This window comes from Cupressus sempervirens, chromosome 8 (genome assembly GCF_028749045.1).
Source record: "Cupressus sempervirens isolate cs-2001-9-10 chromosome 8, ASM2874904v1, whole genome shotgun sequence".
Lineage (NCBI taxonomy): Eukaryota > Viridiplantae > Streptophyta > Pinopsida > Cupressales > Cupressaceae > Cupressus > Cupressus sempervirens.
The window spans coordinates 372,982,885-372,999,619 of NC_143125.1; the positions used below are offsets into that span (position 1 = coordinate 372,982,885).

General features: G+C 35.7%; 1 protein-coding gene across 6 annotated transcripts in view; it reads right to left on the reverse strand.

The window, feature by feature from the left end:
* Window positions 1-16,735, reverse strand: part of LOC149542861 (eukaryotic initiation factor 3 gamma subunit family protein) — a 236,684-nt gene that overhangs the window by 66,128 nt on the left and 153,821 nt on the right. For 4 of the 6 annotated variants that reach the window (XR_016355539.1, XM_089797773.1, XM_089797772.1 and 1 more), the window contains one exon: window positions 933-1,019. Coding sequence is in view for 5 of the 6 variants with exons in the window: in XM_089797773.1 (XP_089653899.1) it covers window positions 933-1,019 (87 nt within the window). In the remaining variant the exon portion in view is untranslated. The remainder of the gene's footprint in view (window positions 1-932; window positions 1,020-16,735) is intronic. The other 2 variants (XM_089797776.1, XM_089797775.1) reach the window with 1 other exon arrangement.

The following is a 16,735-nucleotide window of genomic DNA, read 5'->3' on the forward strand; positions in this document are numbered from 1 at the left end:
AGAGGCAAAATTCTATATCAGATGTGCAGATCAGACTAGTGTCAGTGGAACTATGGAATTGTCAGTCATCTATGGTAGACATACATTGCCAGCAAGGACACGACGTCACCTACAGTTATTGATTTCTTTATTTCAGAATTGGGTTGAGCTAAATTTGTGATCTGTTTCAGATCCGTCACTAAGAGGATAAGATGAAAGTATTGCACAAGACTTTTAGCTAGGCGTACCTCCCAATCAAGCCCAGTTCCATCCAGCATCTATACAGACTAGGGCAGCAGCTTACGTCAACCTTGGGATTACAATCTGCAGCAGATCAGAACTATTTGTGTCCAGATTCTTCAGGGTTAATCAGCAAGCATAGGTTTGAATTTGCAGAAATTCGTCAACAATCATTTAATGCAATACATACCTGATACAGTTTTCATGTTGTCTATTTGGCTAAAGAAAAAAAGTCAGAATTGTTTGAGACTTGAGTTTAGTGCGAGATTAGTTTATAGTTACTTCATTTCAGTTTTTAGCCTTTGTTCATCGCATTTCATATTATCAAAAAGAAAAAGAAAAATATCAGAAAACACAAAAGAATCAGAAAATTGAAAAACAAAACTCAAAAAAAAAAAAAAAAAAGTAAGACTTCTTTCATAACGCTGGCCAAAGTCAAAAACCAGGAAAAACCATCAGTTATTTCCCTTGAAATCCTATTTAAAATCTTTCATTTTAGAACACAGTTTCCTATTCTTTACGTGTAAGCCCCCTTGTTGCATTTTAGATGGACAGTTACATGAAGGATGACAAGGATATCTTGAAGTATAAAGACAACAGTTGAACAGGAAAACAATCACAAAATTTTAAACAGTTGATGTTGATTTTTCTATAGATACTTTACACTAAAGCAGCAATACAACCATACAGATACGACAATATGTTGGAAATACCTGGTATTCACGAAGCCAAGGTTCAGAAATTTGCAGAGCTACAGCCATGCGTTCCACCTGTAATTTATGCATGCAATCTGCAAGAGGCTGCAATTTTCATGTATTTTGTTTATTTATCATTTGCAAGTATAAAAGGAAAAGAAAAAGGTCACCCAAAGATAATGCACATTCGATATAAGAAAGGGAAAGGTATCCAGCCATTTGTTATATGTAGCTCCAATAATTATGAACTTACCGATTTTAAACAACAGACGTGCATGTATGGAATCTGTAATAAACTTTAAACATGCATATTCAAAACAAGTGATCTTGTAGTTGTCTTCATAACAGGACAAATAGTAGTTACAAGACAAATCCCCTATCAAAGAACCTAAAAAACTATTTGCAGTACAGAAATTCAGGAATTGATATCTCTTCAGTTGTTTTATTGAGATCAACACCACCTTGAGCATCCTATTAGAGGTTTATAATTTCAGTAGCATCAACAATTAAAGTTTGTTATATGTGCGAGATCTTTTGCACCCCTATGATACTAGAATTTGTATTTCCTTTTATTTCTATTGTCATCAAATTGGTAATCATTCATGTATCAATCTAAGTCAGTTACGATTCTCCTGGTTTGCAAAGTTGTGGAGTTGTGTTCTTCTTTCCTGAATTACCAATTTTTGCAGGTTGATCAAGTTGCAACCATTCTCATATAAAATAATGGTGAAACTAAGTAAAAAAAAATTTATAAGCATTGTTCTATATTAGCAAAAACATTACACCATCAGCAGTATACCGAAGCATTTTGGAAAAAGAATAAGAGATACAAGTGAGAAGTTTTTCGACCTAACAACGGATGGATTGCAACATTGGTATGTTCTTCCACCCTGGCATAATTAATTTGGAATTCTATACAGCATTCATCAAGTTGGACATATCTCCTACAAGGCAAAACCACTTGAATCTTCCCTCGAGACATGAAAAGGTGACAGTAATGTCAATCCCCATCCGAATTCTGCCACATAATGATAATAAAAACAGGGACATATATGAAGTGGTGAAGCCATTGGCAGTTTCCAATATTGTCATTTGTGATAAGCAATCAGAATTCAACTTGGCAAAGCTAAACACGAACTCTGCCCAGATTTGCAAAAATTGGCAAATGTGATACAATATTCTGTCTCAAGTAAATCAAGTGCATTTCCATGATGGCCATACTGCAAGACATGCTAAGTCAACCGAGAAAATTTGAGCGAAAATGACTCAAACTTCTACCTGGGATGGAGAATTTTGGCTTTAGTGTCTATTTTTTAGGTCGACTTGCACTTGGTTATTCCCTTCCAATGATTATTTATTTAGTTCATAGAATATGCTTCCTCAACATTGCATTTCACGAGTAAGCTTATGCTCATATCCCACATTGATTTATGCTTAGTTACATATGCTATCATAGTTATGGTGGGTATTTTTGATGTGATAGGGAAATTTGTATTTTCATTATTGAATAGATAATGATTTGTCAAGACAATGTTTTGTGAAAACATCACTATATTCAATTATGTGAAATTGATTGGAAATCGCTTATGATGCATGTAGATAATTATCTAAGATTGATAGTAATTAAATTGGCATAATGAGGTTTCATAGAAGGACAGGTCAACACCACCTATTCCTTCAGCTATGATTTTGCAATTGTTTGTGCAGATTCTGTTATTTTACGAGGATCACTTGCAGATGTAATAGAACTGCCTTTTTGGTATGTGTGTTCCAAGTGCAGCAATCTCTCTTTATTTTGTGGATGAGATATGGATAGACATGTCCCTTCAGGGGACATGTCTATTCATTAATATTTGATCAATATAACAATTTATAGTTTAACTACACAAACATACATCACACACACATATATCACATATATAAAATATATATTTAACTTCAGTTTAGTCTCTTGAGTTTATCCAACTGAAGCTACCAAACATTAACACTCCCTCTTAGCTAGGGAGGATAAACTCATGACCATATATTACCTCAACGTAATATAAGAATATATTTGATCAGAAGATATTCAACATTTTGATATCACATTTGATATCATGAGTATTGGCCTCCAGAATATCAACATATGATATTCACCAAATACTCTAAGTAATGATATTGAGAGTAATGGCCTTCTAAATGTCATCACATATGACATTCGCCATGTACTCTTTGAGCAATGAACTCTTGAATGTTGAGTTGCAAGATATTCACCAAGTAGTAATGGCTTGCTGAATATAATCTCATATGGTATTCACCACGTACTCTGTGTAATGGCCTCTAAACATCAATTTGCATAACATTCACCATGTACTCAAAATGTTCATAAGGTATGTGCACACGCATTCTCATAATGCTTACCATATGAACATCCACCATGCAAAGTATAATCTATTACTATCTGCATAGACATCGTAAGATATCCATAATAATAGAAAATTAGGTTATTGTAAAATCGTCACCTTTCAATCATTTGGATGTCGTCACTTCCTCATGATGTAAATAGGCGATAGGCCCATTAAGGTCATACAGTCACACACAAGGACTTTCGAACTCCTGAAAATCAATCATCCGAGCTCCTCAACCAAAGTTGGTTGCCTTTGATGAAGTGTCATACTCCCTTTGAATTTGATGTGATCAAGATCTTCAAAGGCAACTAAATCATATCCTCTATCCACTCCTTCAGATGAATGTGTTAGACTCCCTCTGAACATCAATCTTCTGAGCTCCTTTACCTTTGAAGAGTGTCAGACTCCGTCTGAATCTAATATCAATCCTCCTTTTCCCGCAAGAACATCCTCGAAAAAAATCAAGGCAAATAATTCTTATAGTACATATAGAAATACAAATGAGAGAGACTACAATGAGTAGATAAAAGTAATACTTAATGAATACTTATCTGTATATCAACATCCTTGATTATCCTCATCATCGCTGATGTGGTTGCATTTAAAATAATTATACATATAACACTGAATTCCTTTAACCCTTCTAATTTAATTGTTTTTATTGATTATTACTAATAGTAGAAGATGATCATCACTTAAGTGCTTTATTTGTCACCTCTAGTTATTATTTTAGGGGTGCGATAGCTACCAAATCCCAACATTCATCCTTGCCCTTGATGTTTTACCTTATCTTGTCTGCCATAAAATTACATTTAGATGTCCTTAAACATGTTTTAACTTGCCAAAGGTGGAGCCTCACAATACTTCTAGTGACAACGTGGAAGTATGTACCATGTACTAAAGAAAATGGTGGGATTGTCATTCAACCCACTATGCTATACACATATTCCTTCCTTGGCCATATTATTTACGTGCCATTGGTGTTTGCAAGGTATCGATTGTCTCATGCATTTTCTTATTTTTTATAATGCTTTCATTTTTCTATGCCTAAAAGACCAATTCAATCTCAATGCTAAGATTTTCTCCTTTGATTTCCATTCAGAGATCTTCCATTTATCATGAATTGTGATATCTTCCATTTATCATGAATTATGATATCGTTGAATTCTCCTGGACCCCATCATCAATGTCGTTTTGTATCCTTCTTTTGTTGACTCGTATGCAAGTTTTGGTAGAAGTTTCTATACTGATTTATCCTAAAGATCATCTGATCACCATGCGGAAGCTTACGCGGGCCTTGTTTGTAGTCAATGCCCCCTCAATGTTACCTTTTCCTATTATATGGTAAGCATTATAATTTACTTTATATCACTTTTATATATCTTCCTCCCTGGAAATGAAATGTTATTCCAGGAAAATTAAATCTTGTAGACACCCAATAGCAAGGGCTCAATAAAGCAGGCAAGTTGTTGAATAAGACCATTCTAAGTACAACATTAAGAAATTTTACAAATGCATCAAAGACATCTACTGATATTTGGTATCACTCATATTAATTTCAAGAAGAGAATCTTCAACATATGCGATCTCCGGCTATGCTAGAGACCGACAGATCTCTAGTTGGCAATTTGACACCAATCCTAGTTTAGAGGAACTAACACATGTGAAGCATCTCCAACGCCTGATGCTCTAGGAATATTGTTGTCATTTGACACATCATAGAGGTCTCTTGTCCGAACCTTTTGAGAGGGAGAAAAAACACTACAAAAAAGCCACTGCATAAAGTCTATCATGGTTGGCTGCTCAAAATGCCAGTCATTCCGCATTTGAACACTCCAAAATCCATCATAAAAAAGTCCAAAAAGCATATAGAATAATTTCAGTAATACCAAGACCTTCTCGAACCTTTTCTTCTCTCCAACTTGAATCTGTAGAACACATCAAGCAATCACCTCCTCTTATACCGGTTGTATCCCTTGATAGACTAATTTCAAGACAAGTGTTCGACACAAAATCTATTCAATTGATATGAATAAAGTGTATTTTCTTAGATCTACTTGCAGATGCTTAGGACAATTAATTATGGTTCACATCTAGTAGCATGCTCGTCTTTGCTCAACATACTTCTCATTGCCTCCACTTGTAATACCAGGCCCGAATCCAACTCTTTCTTGTAACTTCCATCTGCAATTAAGCTCTGATACCATGTTTTACAAGGATCACTTGTAGATGTAATAGAACTTCCTTCTTGGTATGTGTGTTCCAAGTGCAGCAATCTCTCTTTATATTGTGGCCAAGATATGGATAGACGTGCCCTTCATGGGACATGTCTATTCATTATTATTTAATTAATATAACAACAATTTATAATTTAACTACACACACACATACATCTAACACACATATATATAATATATATAGAAAATATATATAACTTCAGTTTAGTCTCTTGAGTTTATCCAACTAAAGCTACCAAACATTAACAAATTCTACAAGTGCAATGGTTGATGGGATTGCATGTAAAGAGGTAACAAATAGATTTGTCTAGTGACCGCCATGCTTCACCTAAGCAAGCAAAGCGATCATTCATATTTATCAACTCATTCACCTCGTTACCATGCTTATCGAAGACCCAATTGTATTTGTAAGTTCTCAAGTGTGTTGTTGGTGCATTATGTTTTTCCATTTCTTGTTTGTGTTCATGCAATTCTAGATGTGTCATAATTTGAGCTTTCAAAATTGCTTAACTTAATATTTTTGTGTTTTAACTAAAATTTCAACCGAACTTTACTTTTTTGTTTGTTTATTTTAAATTAGTTTACTAGTTTTTGCTTGATGTGTAACAATGGTAGTTCTTGTCCTATTTTGTGTTTTAACTAAAATTTCAACAGAACTTTACTTTTTTGTTTGTTTATTTTAAATTAGTTTACTAGTTTTTGCTTGATGTGAAACAATGGTAGTCCTTGTCCTATTTTGTGTTTTAACTAAAATTTCAACAAAACTTTTTTTTTTTGTTTATTTTAAATAATTTTACTACTTTTTGCTTGATGTGAAACAATGGTAGTCCTTGTCCTATTTTGTGTTTTAACTAAAATTTCAGCAGAACTTTTTTTTTTGGTTTATTTTAAATAATTTTACTAGTTTTTGCTTGATGTGAAACAATGGTAGTCCTTGTCCTATACAATCGATATATTTCCTCCAAGTAAAATTATACACTTTTGAATTCTGCCTTCTTAATATCTCTACCATAATTCAAAATTCAAAGTACTTATGTTGAATTATTAAGTTATTTTTTGCCTTTGAAATCAATTTAAAAATTAGCTAGGTATTATTTGATCAAGATTTTTTAATGAAATTTTATTTCTACCAAGTTAGTTGTAATTCGGAAGTTTGTTTTAATAGGTTCCATTTTATTTACTTTTGTTGGAGATTTTGGTCCTTTTAAAATGTACATACACATTTGATATTTCTACTTAAAAGTGAAACTGGAGGGAAAAAAATAGAAAAGAGCATGGGAACGAATAGGGTGAAGTCTAGGCCAGAAAATGGGAAAGAAAAAGAGGCTAGAGGAGAGAAATGAACCCAAGTGGCCATGCTTCATTGGAAAGAAAGTTCTTAATGTTTTTAGTATGCTAGAGGCACCATTTTGGGGGATTTGAAGTGGATTTTGTTGGTTTTCTGAACTGTAGTTTTCAGCTCTTCTTAGGACACTATAATGGTTCCTTGTGAGGTACTTTGGGGATACTAGCGAGCAAGAAAATTAAATGCCTAATGTTCCAGCAAAATATGACTATGATCAGTGCCTAAATTTCCACTTGCAGCTCCACTTTTCGACGTAACACTTTTTTGTATTACTACCCTTCCTTGCCCAGCATCAATGAAGCCATCCTTTCTCTTATTTCATCGATTTTTGTCAGTGGTTTCACACTCCAAAGCTAGACACTGAAGTTTTGAGTTCTTTTGCATTTTGATATAAGATTGAAATAGAATGGTATTCCCCTTTCAGTTTTGAGAGACTGGTTTAATTTTCATGTTATGAATCAACGTAGGTACTTTCTATACTGTACAAGATAAGATTTTATAATACATCAGTAATTCGTTTTTTGTAAATTGTGTAAGCCTTGGAAGTAATCTTTTTATCTTGAATTTATTTTTTCTTTTTATGTTTAAGTTGGATTTTGGTTGAATATGGTTTGGGAAAATGATTCCATAATAAAACCGAAGTGAATTCATGTTCACACTTATCATCAACGGATGAGTACATGATTACCTTAATTATTACCCTAGGATCTTGTGGGCTATTCCTTGTCATGTTTGTGGATTACCTCTTGCTTCAATGTGTGTTTGTTCGTTCTTTATTTATGGAGCTCGATTAGAGACTAGTCCAGACCCTTTCCTCTAGTGCCACTAAACTAAAACTGCAGTTTGTGGGTTTTCCCTCTATACTTGACAATGCATCTACTGATCTTACAGCTGTTGGATGCCAACAAAGTGCAGGTTCATGAGATCCACGACCAGCAGGCCGAATTAGTAAGCAAACAATCCTCACTTGCATCCAAAACTTAGAAGCAATTAAAATCATGGGCCTACATTTGCAGCAACTGCAATTTGGTTGCAATCTTGGGGGTTGAGGAGCTTGTCCAGGCCAAGCTCACCGATAAGCATGCTAGGTGGGCTCGAGAACTCAACCTTCAAGTTTGGGACCTGTTGGTTATCAAAATCGTTGATTAGAAACCTACGAGCCTTGCCTACTTGACGCTAGGATATCTAATCGATTTTGGCCAACTTGACAGGATCAATCAAATTGATTTAAATCCTCCGCACTTTTGGCTCCGCTAAACCAAGGCCTGTACACTTGATCCTGGACAGCAAAACTTGGATCCAAGATGTCTTATAGAAAATTGATTATAATGCAAAGGCAATCTCCTTAAATGGCAAGATTCTAAGGAAAAACTTATGGATTACGAATGATGAATAATCTCCGAATTTTAATTACTTTAGTAGAATTGTGAATTGCTGAAAGGAAAATTTAAAATGAATTACTAAAACAGATAAGTATCAAATCCTTCGAAGAAAAAGATTAGAAAATCACTAGCACATGAATTGAGAAGCATGAACAGTTTAAATGATCAATGCCGAATTTCAAATGGGCAACAGAGTCAATAGTATACGTTTTCATATACAATTTTATGATATACAATATCTGTAAACAATTCAGTTATCACGATGCATCAAATTATTTCACTTTTAACTAGTCTATAATGTTTTAACATATAAAAGGGCAAAATAGCTACAAATATGAAAACAATTTTATTTTACTGTATTTGTATGTATTAAGTTCAAATAACAGTGAACAATTCGATCTGCTTATAGTGATAATGAATTATTAATAAGAAGTAAAATGATTCACAAAAGATGAACTATATAATATTCAACTCAAAGGTAAATGAATTTCTTACTAATTTTACTGCAAGAAAGTCGTGTTGAAGACACCAAATATTTGACACTCTATTCAACACAATTTCTCACAATATTTGAAATATACGTCCAACACCCTCAATATGCAAGAGCTTAGTTCAACCTTAATCTTTCTCAAAAGATAAATTTGATAATATTTGCTTCAGAATGTATAGAGCTTTTTATTTTAAAATATATATCTTGAATGGGAGTGAATGGTAGTCTTTTGAACCTTACATTACATATATTTATATAGGAATAAGAGGCACTAGTTATGTTTTCAAATATCGCACCTCTTCAAAACTAATAACTAACCAATGTTGATTAACTTTTAATATGGTTTGAAGTTTAATTGGCAGTAGTATTTCTCCCATGGTCAATAATTTTTTATGCGATATCCTCCAATCCTGTGGACGTTTTTATGCTATACTGTTCATCCACCAAGCATTAATCAGCATGGAAATCTCCTTTGCTGCCCTCCAGCGCGTGAAGACTTCCACATCCAATCATATACCTGCCATAAAAATACGAAATTAGAATGACTGCATAAACAACTATATATTTTTATTTTTGATATCCCAACGATGGGAGCCACAACCACAACCAACAAAATGAATGAAATCTCCTGCAATCGCTCATGGTGACTCCTCCAAGACATGCTTTGTTGCCCTACTAACTCAAGCGCCATCAGTGATCAGATACGTGAGTGATTCCAACCCGATAAGGAATGAATAAAATGAAGAATGTGAATCGTCCAACCCTGATCCATGCCTTCAGGAAATAGTCCCATTGCTCGCGCAGTCTCCAAAATTGCATGGGCCCTTTATCGTGATCATGGAAAGGGTTCTCGGCAACGTGAGTGGGCTCCTTCTTTACAAAATATATCCATGCCTTTGTGCCTCTTCATATCATTTTTTTCCGATGGTGATAAAATCCACAGGCGTGCTTGCTTTACATCTCCAGGTATTCAGTGCACAGTATAGATGGCAGACACAATCATGGGCATGATTTGACCCTATGTAGCTTTGTATGGGAATCCTTAATATTCTTCCAACCTTCACTATATATTCCTACGGCTCCATCAAGACCTTCCTCCCTCCTTTGATCTTCTCCCTGCAGACTACTCATGTCTTAGCAATCAACTAGGTATTACAAATATTACACTCGACAAGGTTTAGATTGGACATGATGGTACCCTCTTTCTCAGGTTTCTCACACTTGCCAACTACTTGTGGGCTCTTAGGGCGATGAGGGAGCTCTTTCCTCTTCCCACTAATATATCTTTCTTGACAAGGATCACACTAGATCACAGGTAACAAAGTTGAAGCAATCCTGAGGTTTGCTGGCAGAGGCTAGGCACAACAGAGTGTGTTGTTATCACTCCCCGGCTTCGTTGCCACCTCTTTACATTCTCCAATATCAGTGAGGTAGTTAGATACATGAACAATAGCAGGAAAGCAGATGACGATGGATTCCAAGTGAAACTCTTCTGTCATGTCCCCTCTTTTAGCTCAGTCTAGCAAAGACATGTGAGTCAGCTTATTATAGGGTCTTGTAGGCTGACAGGGTTGGATAGAGACCCAGTATGGTTATTCAGTGTTGGGGACATAATGTTCTGGTAGTTATTGATCAGTTGGGAGATATTCCTTGTTTTTAGGAGGCAATTCCTACTTTTTAGGAAGTATGATCTTGCCCAGGTTTGGGTCTCCATGAGATTACTCTTTGGGTTCAGTTTCAGAGGGATAGGGCTTGTTTCCTAAATTTTAGGAGCATCCCTAGATTTTATGGATGAGACTACCAGTGGATCCTTGATTTCTGACTTCAGTCACAGACAGGTGACAGGATGATTTTATGGTTTGTGATGTCAGTTGGGCATTTTGTGGCTATTTGGGTTATATTTTTAATATTTCCTAAGTTAGCATTTAATAATTAAATAAGGCTAAGTTATAGCCATTTTGGAGTAATAAAGGGTTTTTGGCCTCATCTGGATTGCTTATTTCTTGGTGTAATAGCTCGTTGGAAAGGTCTTGAACTTTTCTAAATATTTCTCTTTCGACTCAGAGCATTTCGGTGAACGGATTTCTTTCTATTGGGAAAAAGATCATTTTCTTGATACTTGACCACTGTTTATACAGGTAAAGAAGTCAACACATACAGACAATAATAGCAGAATAGCAGAATTATATTCGCAATAGTAGATGAATGATGAATCCTTTGCAATGATCCCGGACGGGATATAAATACTACTGCCGAACCTTCCCGAAGGAGTCCGTCGGCCACAATTATTCTATCCGTTACAAACTATTTACCGCCGGACCGTCGGCTACAAAAACACCGCTGGACCGTCGGCTACAGAAACATCGCTGGACCGTCGGCTACAAAATACAAAATACCGCCGGACCGTCGGCTACAGAAACACCGCCGGAACCATCCAGTCGGCTAACAACCACTTTAAAAATGAGAAATATATTATTTCGTAACCCAACGCTACATAGAGACACTTTTAGGGTTTGAGCTAAGTTCGTTGGGTTATAAGGAGATGAAGACAAAGTTCGAAGGTATTATTGACATATTACATTTTGAATTTGGGTTTTGGGCTCTAATTGAGCTTTTAGCATTTGGGACGCCAAACCCTCTTGCTTTGCCTGTTTGGGACGTAGCCCCCAAAATAGTGGTTTGGATTCTTGCAGTCAGAAGCATCTTGGAGATTGTGCATTTTTCTTCTGGGGAACGCAGTACTAAGTTAGAGTTTTTGTTGGGGTTTCAGTATTTTACCCACATGTGGGCACTTTGCAGCTATACGGCCGTGCCTGGCAGCCATCTACTTTTCCACGTACAGCATTTGAGAGTTGGATTCTGGCTGTAGCTTCCTTCTGGGCTCATATTTCACCTTCACGCCTTCAGGTTGACTTTATTCTTGGTTGTAACCATCTAGATATTACTGTAAATCTTCATTTGGTTACATATTAGACGTATATTCAAAAAAATCTGCTTGAAGCAACTTTGCTTTAAATGTATTTGGAATACATTCTCAGAACCGGTTCATGTTATTGTCCTTCTGTTATTACTTATTGAAAAATCATCAAAAATATAAAACAATCAAACCCTTCTGCAACTTTTGTCTAGCTCTGCAAGAAAATTTTAATAAACAGGGAAAACAAATTTAAAAATAATAAAATTACAGCAGATCAGCAAAAGAGATCCATCAGGGATCTTTCATCTTCAAGCTTGGTATTACTATTTTGGGCTTACTTCTCACATTGCTCTTTAACAGAGTGGTTTGTACTAGCTTTCTCGACTCTTAGTCTTGGTGCATTATCTATCTGATTCATAAGACTGAGTCAGTCTCAAACCCAACAACTATAGGACCATCAAAGTTGGGCATACATTCGCCAAACTCTATGCCACCATGTTGAATACTAACTTATCCAAGGAGCTTGATTGTTAAGATTGTCATGTTAGGGGGCAAGTCAACTTTCCTATTGATTTTTTGAGCACAGATCATATTTTGACTCTTCGGACTATCATTGAGGAGGCTCAGTACTGCTTGGCAAATGTCTACCACTACTTTGTTGGCTTTTGCAAAGCTTTTGATTATGTTCCTCGAACGACTCTCTTCTAGAGACTTAGGGGCATTGAGATTTTGGAGACTCTTCTGACAAGTATCATGAAGTTATATAAGACTGTGGTGGGTAAGGTTTAGGACTCCATAGGGTTTCTCGAATCCCATTCAGAGCACCAAGAGAGGTGAAGCAACGGTGCCCTCTCCCCTGCTCTCTTCAATGTCTACTTTGATGAGCTCGAGACTTCTTGCTTCTTAGGAATGGTTGCTACTTAGAAAAGGCTTTGATATCCATTTTACTCTTTCTCAATGATGTGATTCTTTTGGCTTTTTCTTCGAAGGGGCTTCAATAGCTCCTTGACGATTTGGCATCCTTTTGTGATTCGCAACAACTAGTCGGAACCTGGCCAAGATCCAAGCAATGGTCTTCAATTTCTTAAAGACCTCATGTCTTCATTTCTACTTTTAGGGCGATGAGATTGAGATCGCCTCTCTCTATACTTACTTGGGGATTAAGTTCTTCAAACCCTATTTCATCTTGAGGCCTACTATGCAACCCTGAGTTAATAAAGGGCTTGATTCCCTAGCTATCCTTGAAAGACAGTGCTTCAAACAACATTTTTAGGATACCATGACCAAGATGTCCCTCTTAGACTCCTTGGTCAAACCGACTATCCTCTACAACTCTTAATATATGGGGACACTCTACCTTGGAGTTCGACTGGACTTCGGTTGAGAGAGTCTAGACCTCCTTTGGCACATTATTAGGTCTCATTGGTCCACCCCCACAATATCATCTTGGTCCCAATTCGGTGCTCATCTTTTCAGGCTTGGGACTATCTTTTCTTTGGTTTGGTACTCTATCGGGTTCGGGGCTTTGTAGACTCTTGTGAGGGTTGTCATAGATATTCTTACCTGACCTATTGCTCTTCCAAGGCAGTTGCATGGTCCGGCCTAGCTGGAAAAGTTTGTTGTTTGTTCGCACAAGTCTTTGCTCTTCTCGGTTTGATTGGGATTGCGATGGATCGCCTCCCCCCCTTTCAATTCTCCCTGGATGCCCCTTCTCACCTCCTTCCCTCTCGAAAGGAATTAAGTAAACAAGTAACAGGCGGTAGATTACTTAAACATCAATTTCTTCACAATTCAATAGTTTGGCATTTCGACAAACATTTGACATGCAACTCTTATACCACTTTGCTTTATATTTCGATCTTTTGAACTTTATCAATGAATTTTGCAATATAATAATAACATCCGATTTTCAAATGCTAGCCAATACTATGCCCAAAATATTAGAATTACAATAGTGGAGCAAACACCAAACTATTACTATGTTGCACCTATAATATTGGGATTGTACAGTCCTCTTCTGTGGCATCAAGCCCTTCTAAATTCACCACCAAATCACTATCACCTAGGCTCATGATCACTCCACCTCCTAACAGCCCGAGAAAAATCTCTAAAGTTTAACAGCTCTACTAGAAAAATGATAAAATCCCACACCCAACTCCTACCAGCTTGTGTGGCCTGAAGAAAAGCCATAAATACTTTTGAAATTTGAGTCTGCCTACTAGCAACTTAGAATCACACATATTATTTAGTGGGTTAGGGATAAAACCACACCTAAGAAGCATTCAACATTAATTACATGCCAGCCAATTTTTCGAGCAAAATAAGTATACAGCCAACTAGGGTACAGGTTATCTTCAAATATGAGCTGCCAGCAAACACAATCCTACAAAATGCAATTATATCACTTTCCAAAAATCCCTGCAATACTTACCAAAGACAAAACTAAAAATTGCAATCAGAACAGTGTGAATATGTTCTGTAAGATCCCTCGAAGGATTCAACCAATTTTTTATCTTACCAATGAGTAATTTTGTCAGATGGTTTATTGCGAATGCAATGTAATGTTTTAGCATCAGATTACATAATTAACATAATTCACAATTGTTGTGTTTATCACATAGTTAAAAAACCCGGGACTCAGCAAACCAAAACATTGCACTCGGACTCTGAGAAGACTTGGGAAAGCACTTGGCAAGGACTTCGCAAAAGAAAAAACCATAGTTTTACATAAAAACAAATCCTGGATGATTTTTTTTTGATTTGATGTGGATTGTTCAACTTCTCCACACCCTACAACCCTGTTATGACCAAGAGCAAATAGAAAATGAACAAAAAAAGTCAAACAAAGCACATTATTACAAGAATGGGTGTGTTAACTAGGCGACACGAGTCCATGTTGCAGCCTCATGAGTCCTGATGCTCGACTCGCATGAGTCCATGCCTCAAACTTGTGAGTCTAGAGGCAGTGACTTGCCTAGACTCAACTCAAAAGTCCATGGCGAGTGACTCGCCTTACCATTGGACTGTTGGTCATCAAAATATAAGGACAACTTAATTTAATTATTCAATACAGAAAATAAAGTGACTTTTTGTCAACTAGAATTATAAAATAAAAGTCACTTTATTAAAAATTAAAGGACAAAGAAATGGAATTCCTAGAGAAAAAATAATGGAATGCCAAGAGCTGTTTGGTTATTGTTTTCTCTTAGAGTCTTAGAGAATTTTAGGAAGCTTTAGCTTTCAGTTTTGAAAGCCTGGGGATGGATACCTTCAAGATTCTCGATGGAGAATCTTGAACCTAATTCACCTTTTGTGGCGAATTGAAGATGCAGCTCACTGCTAGGCAAATTTGTGAAGCCTTTAGCTAAGGACAAACTTGCAGTAATAGAGGTATTTCATATCTATCTAAAAAATAAGCATGTAATTATTTATATTCATACTAAATTTCAAATCTCTATTTCAAATCAATATTATATAATCGTGTGAGTTTGCTTCAAATTCCGATGGAACATTTGGAAAATAAGGTACAAATTTCCACTGGGGATATTTCATACCATATGAATCTGACATTGGAAATTTGTGCAAAATTCAATATCAATATTCATCCATACAAAATTGGATTCTTCAGAAATCAGGAATAATTTGTGGATCAATTTTCTAATGCCTATTGAGAACTATCAGTTTATGGTTGACAAACTTGCCTAAAGGCCAAGCTTAGGGTTTAGCATTTCCATTGTTTCTCCCATTATTTGTTTTCAATAATTGTTGTTGATCAGAAATAAAGCATTTGGCATCACCTTAGCAAGGTGGAACTCCCTACTCTTATGACACCTCAGTTTCATCAATAAGATTCATTAAGTGGTTGAGTGTTGATTTCCTAGTATGCACCCCTTGCTATTTTGAATTGCAAACATAGGGTTTAAATTGCATTTATAAATTAAAGAACTCAGAATTTTTATATTATTATTTTATATATTTGCATTTTACAATCAAAAGCGATGTATCTTGCATGTGGTTCAAGGTTAAAAACCAAAACAATGACTTGGCATTGAATCCTCAAACAAACCCCTTGACAATGAACTCAAAAGAAAAAAATCAATCAGAAAGAGTCAGATCAGATCTTGGAGGGGATCATTCATAACAACTAAAAAAGAAAAAATTGTATGAATATTTGAAATTTCCATGTTATTTTTTAAAGCCTATTTTTAAATATGCATCACACCATCCCTTGCTTCGTGTAACATAAGCAATTCTAGAATGAAAACTCACCTATACTTGCCTAATATTGGCTAAGCTAAAAAAGCCATAACATTTCATCATTTTTTACCATGGTTTTTTAGTAGTGGGCTCCAAGAAATGGTGCTTCAGTTTGCAAGCATTTAGGAGTTCCCTTTGTTGGAATTTGTAGCTGCGATTGAAATCCTTATCTCTAGGCATTATTATAATTAGGGTTACCTTAAGCTGAAAAAGACATTTATGATAAATTATAATATTAAAGTGAAGACATATATCATTGAACATGCATTAAGGCATGGAAACTTGAAAAGTTCTAATTGTAATAAAGAGTCACATTTTGAGAAATTAAAGAGACCTTCAGTTGGAATGTGAAGAGTATCTCTTTATGTTACATATATATCACATCAAACGATAGGCATTGTACACTTGAATTTTATTATCAATAAAATGATCTTTTGTTGTGTGCCTGGGATTTTCCCTTTATTCTCAAAGAGTTTGCCCAAGGTACCTTCTGGTGTTTGTTTTAGTGTTATGTTTCCCTTGTTGTTGTTGTTTATTGATTCTTGGGCTAATTCCAACATGGTATTTCAGATTGCTTTGTGCATCTCTATAGGTATATTATATGTGTTAAATCTGTAGCAGTTTTAGATGTAATGTCCCCTTTTCTAGCCATTTACATCTGACACATCGTTAACCTTTTCCATCATGGTTTTGTGGGCTAACTAGGTCTTTCTCAAGGGTCAGTATGAGTTTGACATGTGCTTCTTCACTTTCAGGTACTTCAGAATCGAGATAGCAGGGGTTTCTAATACTTACTATTTTTAGTA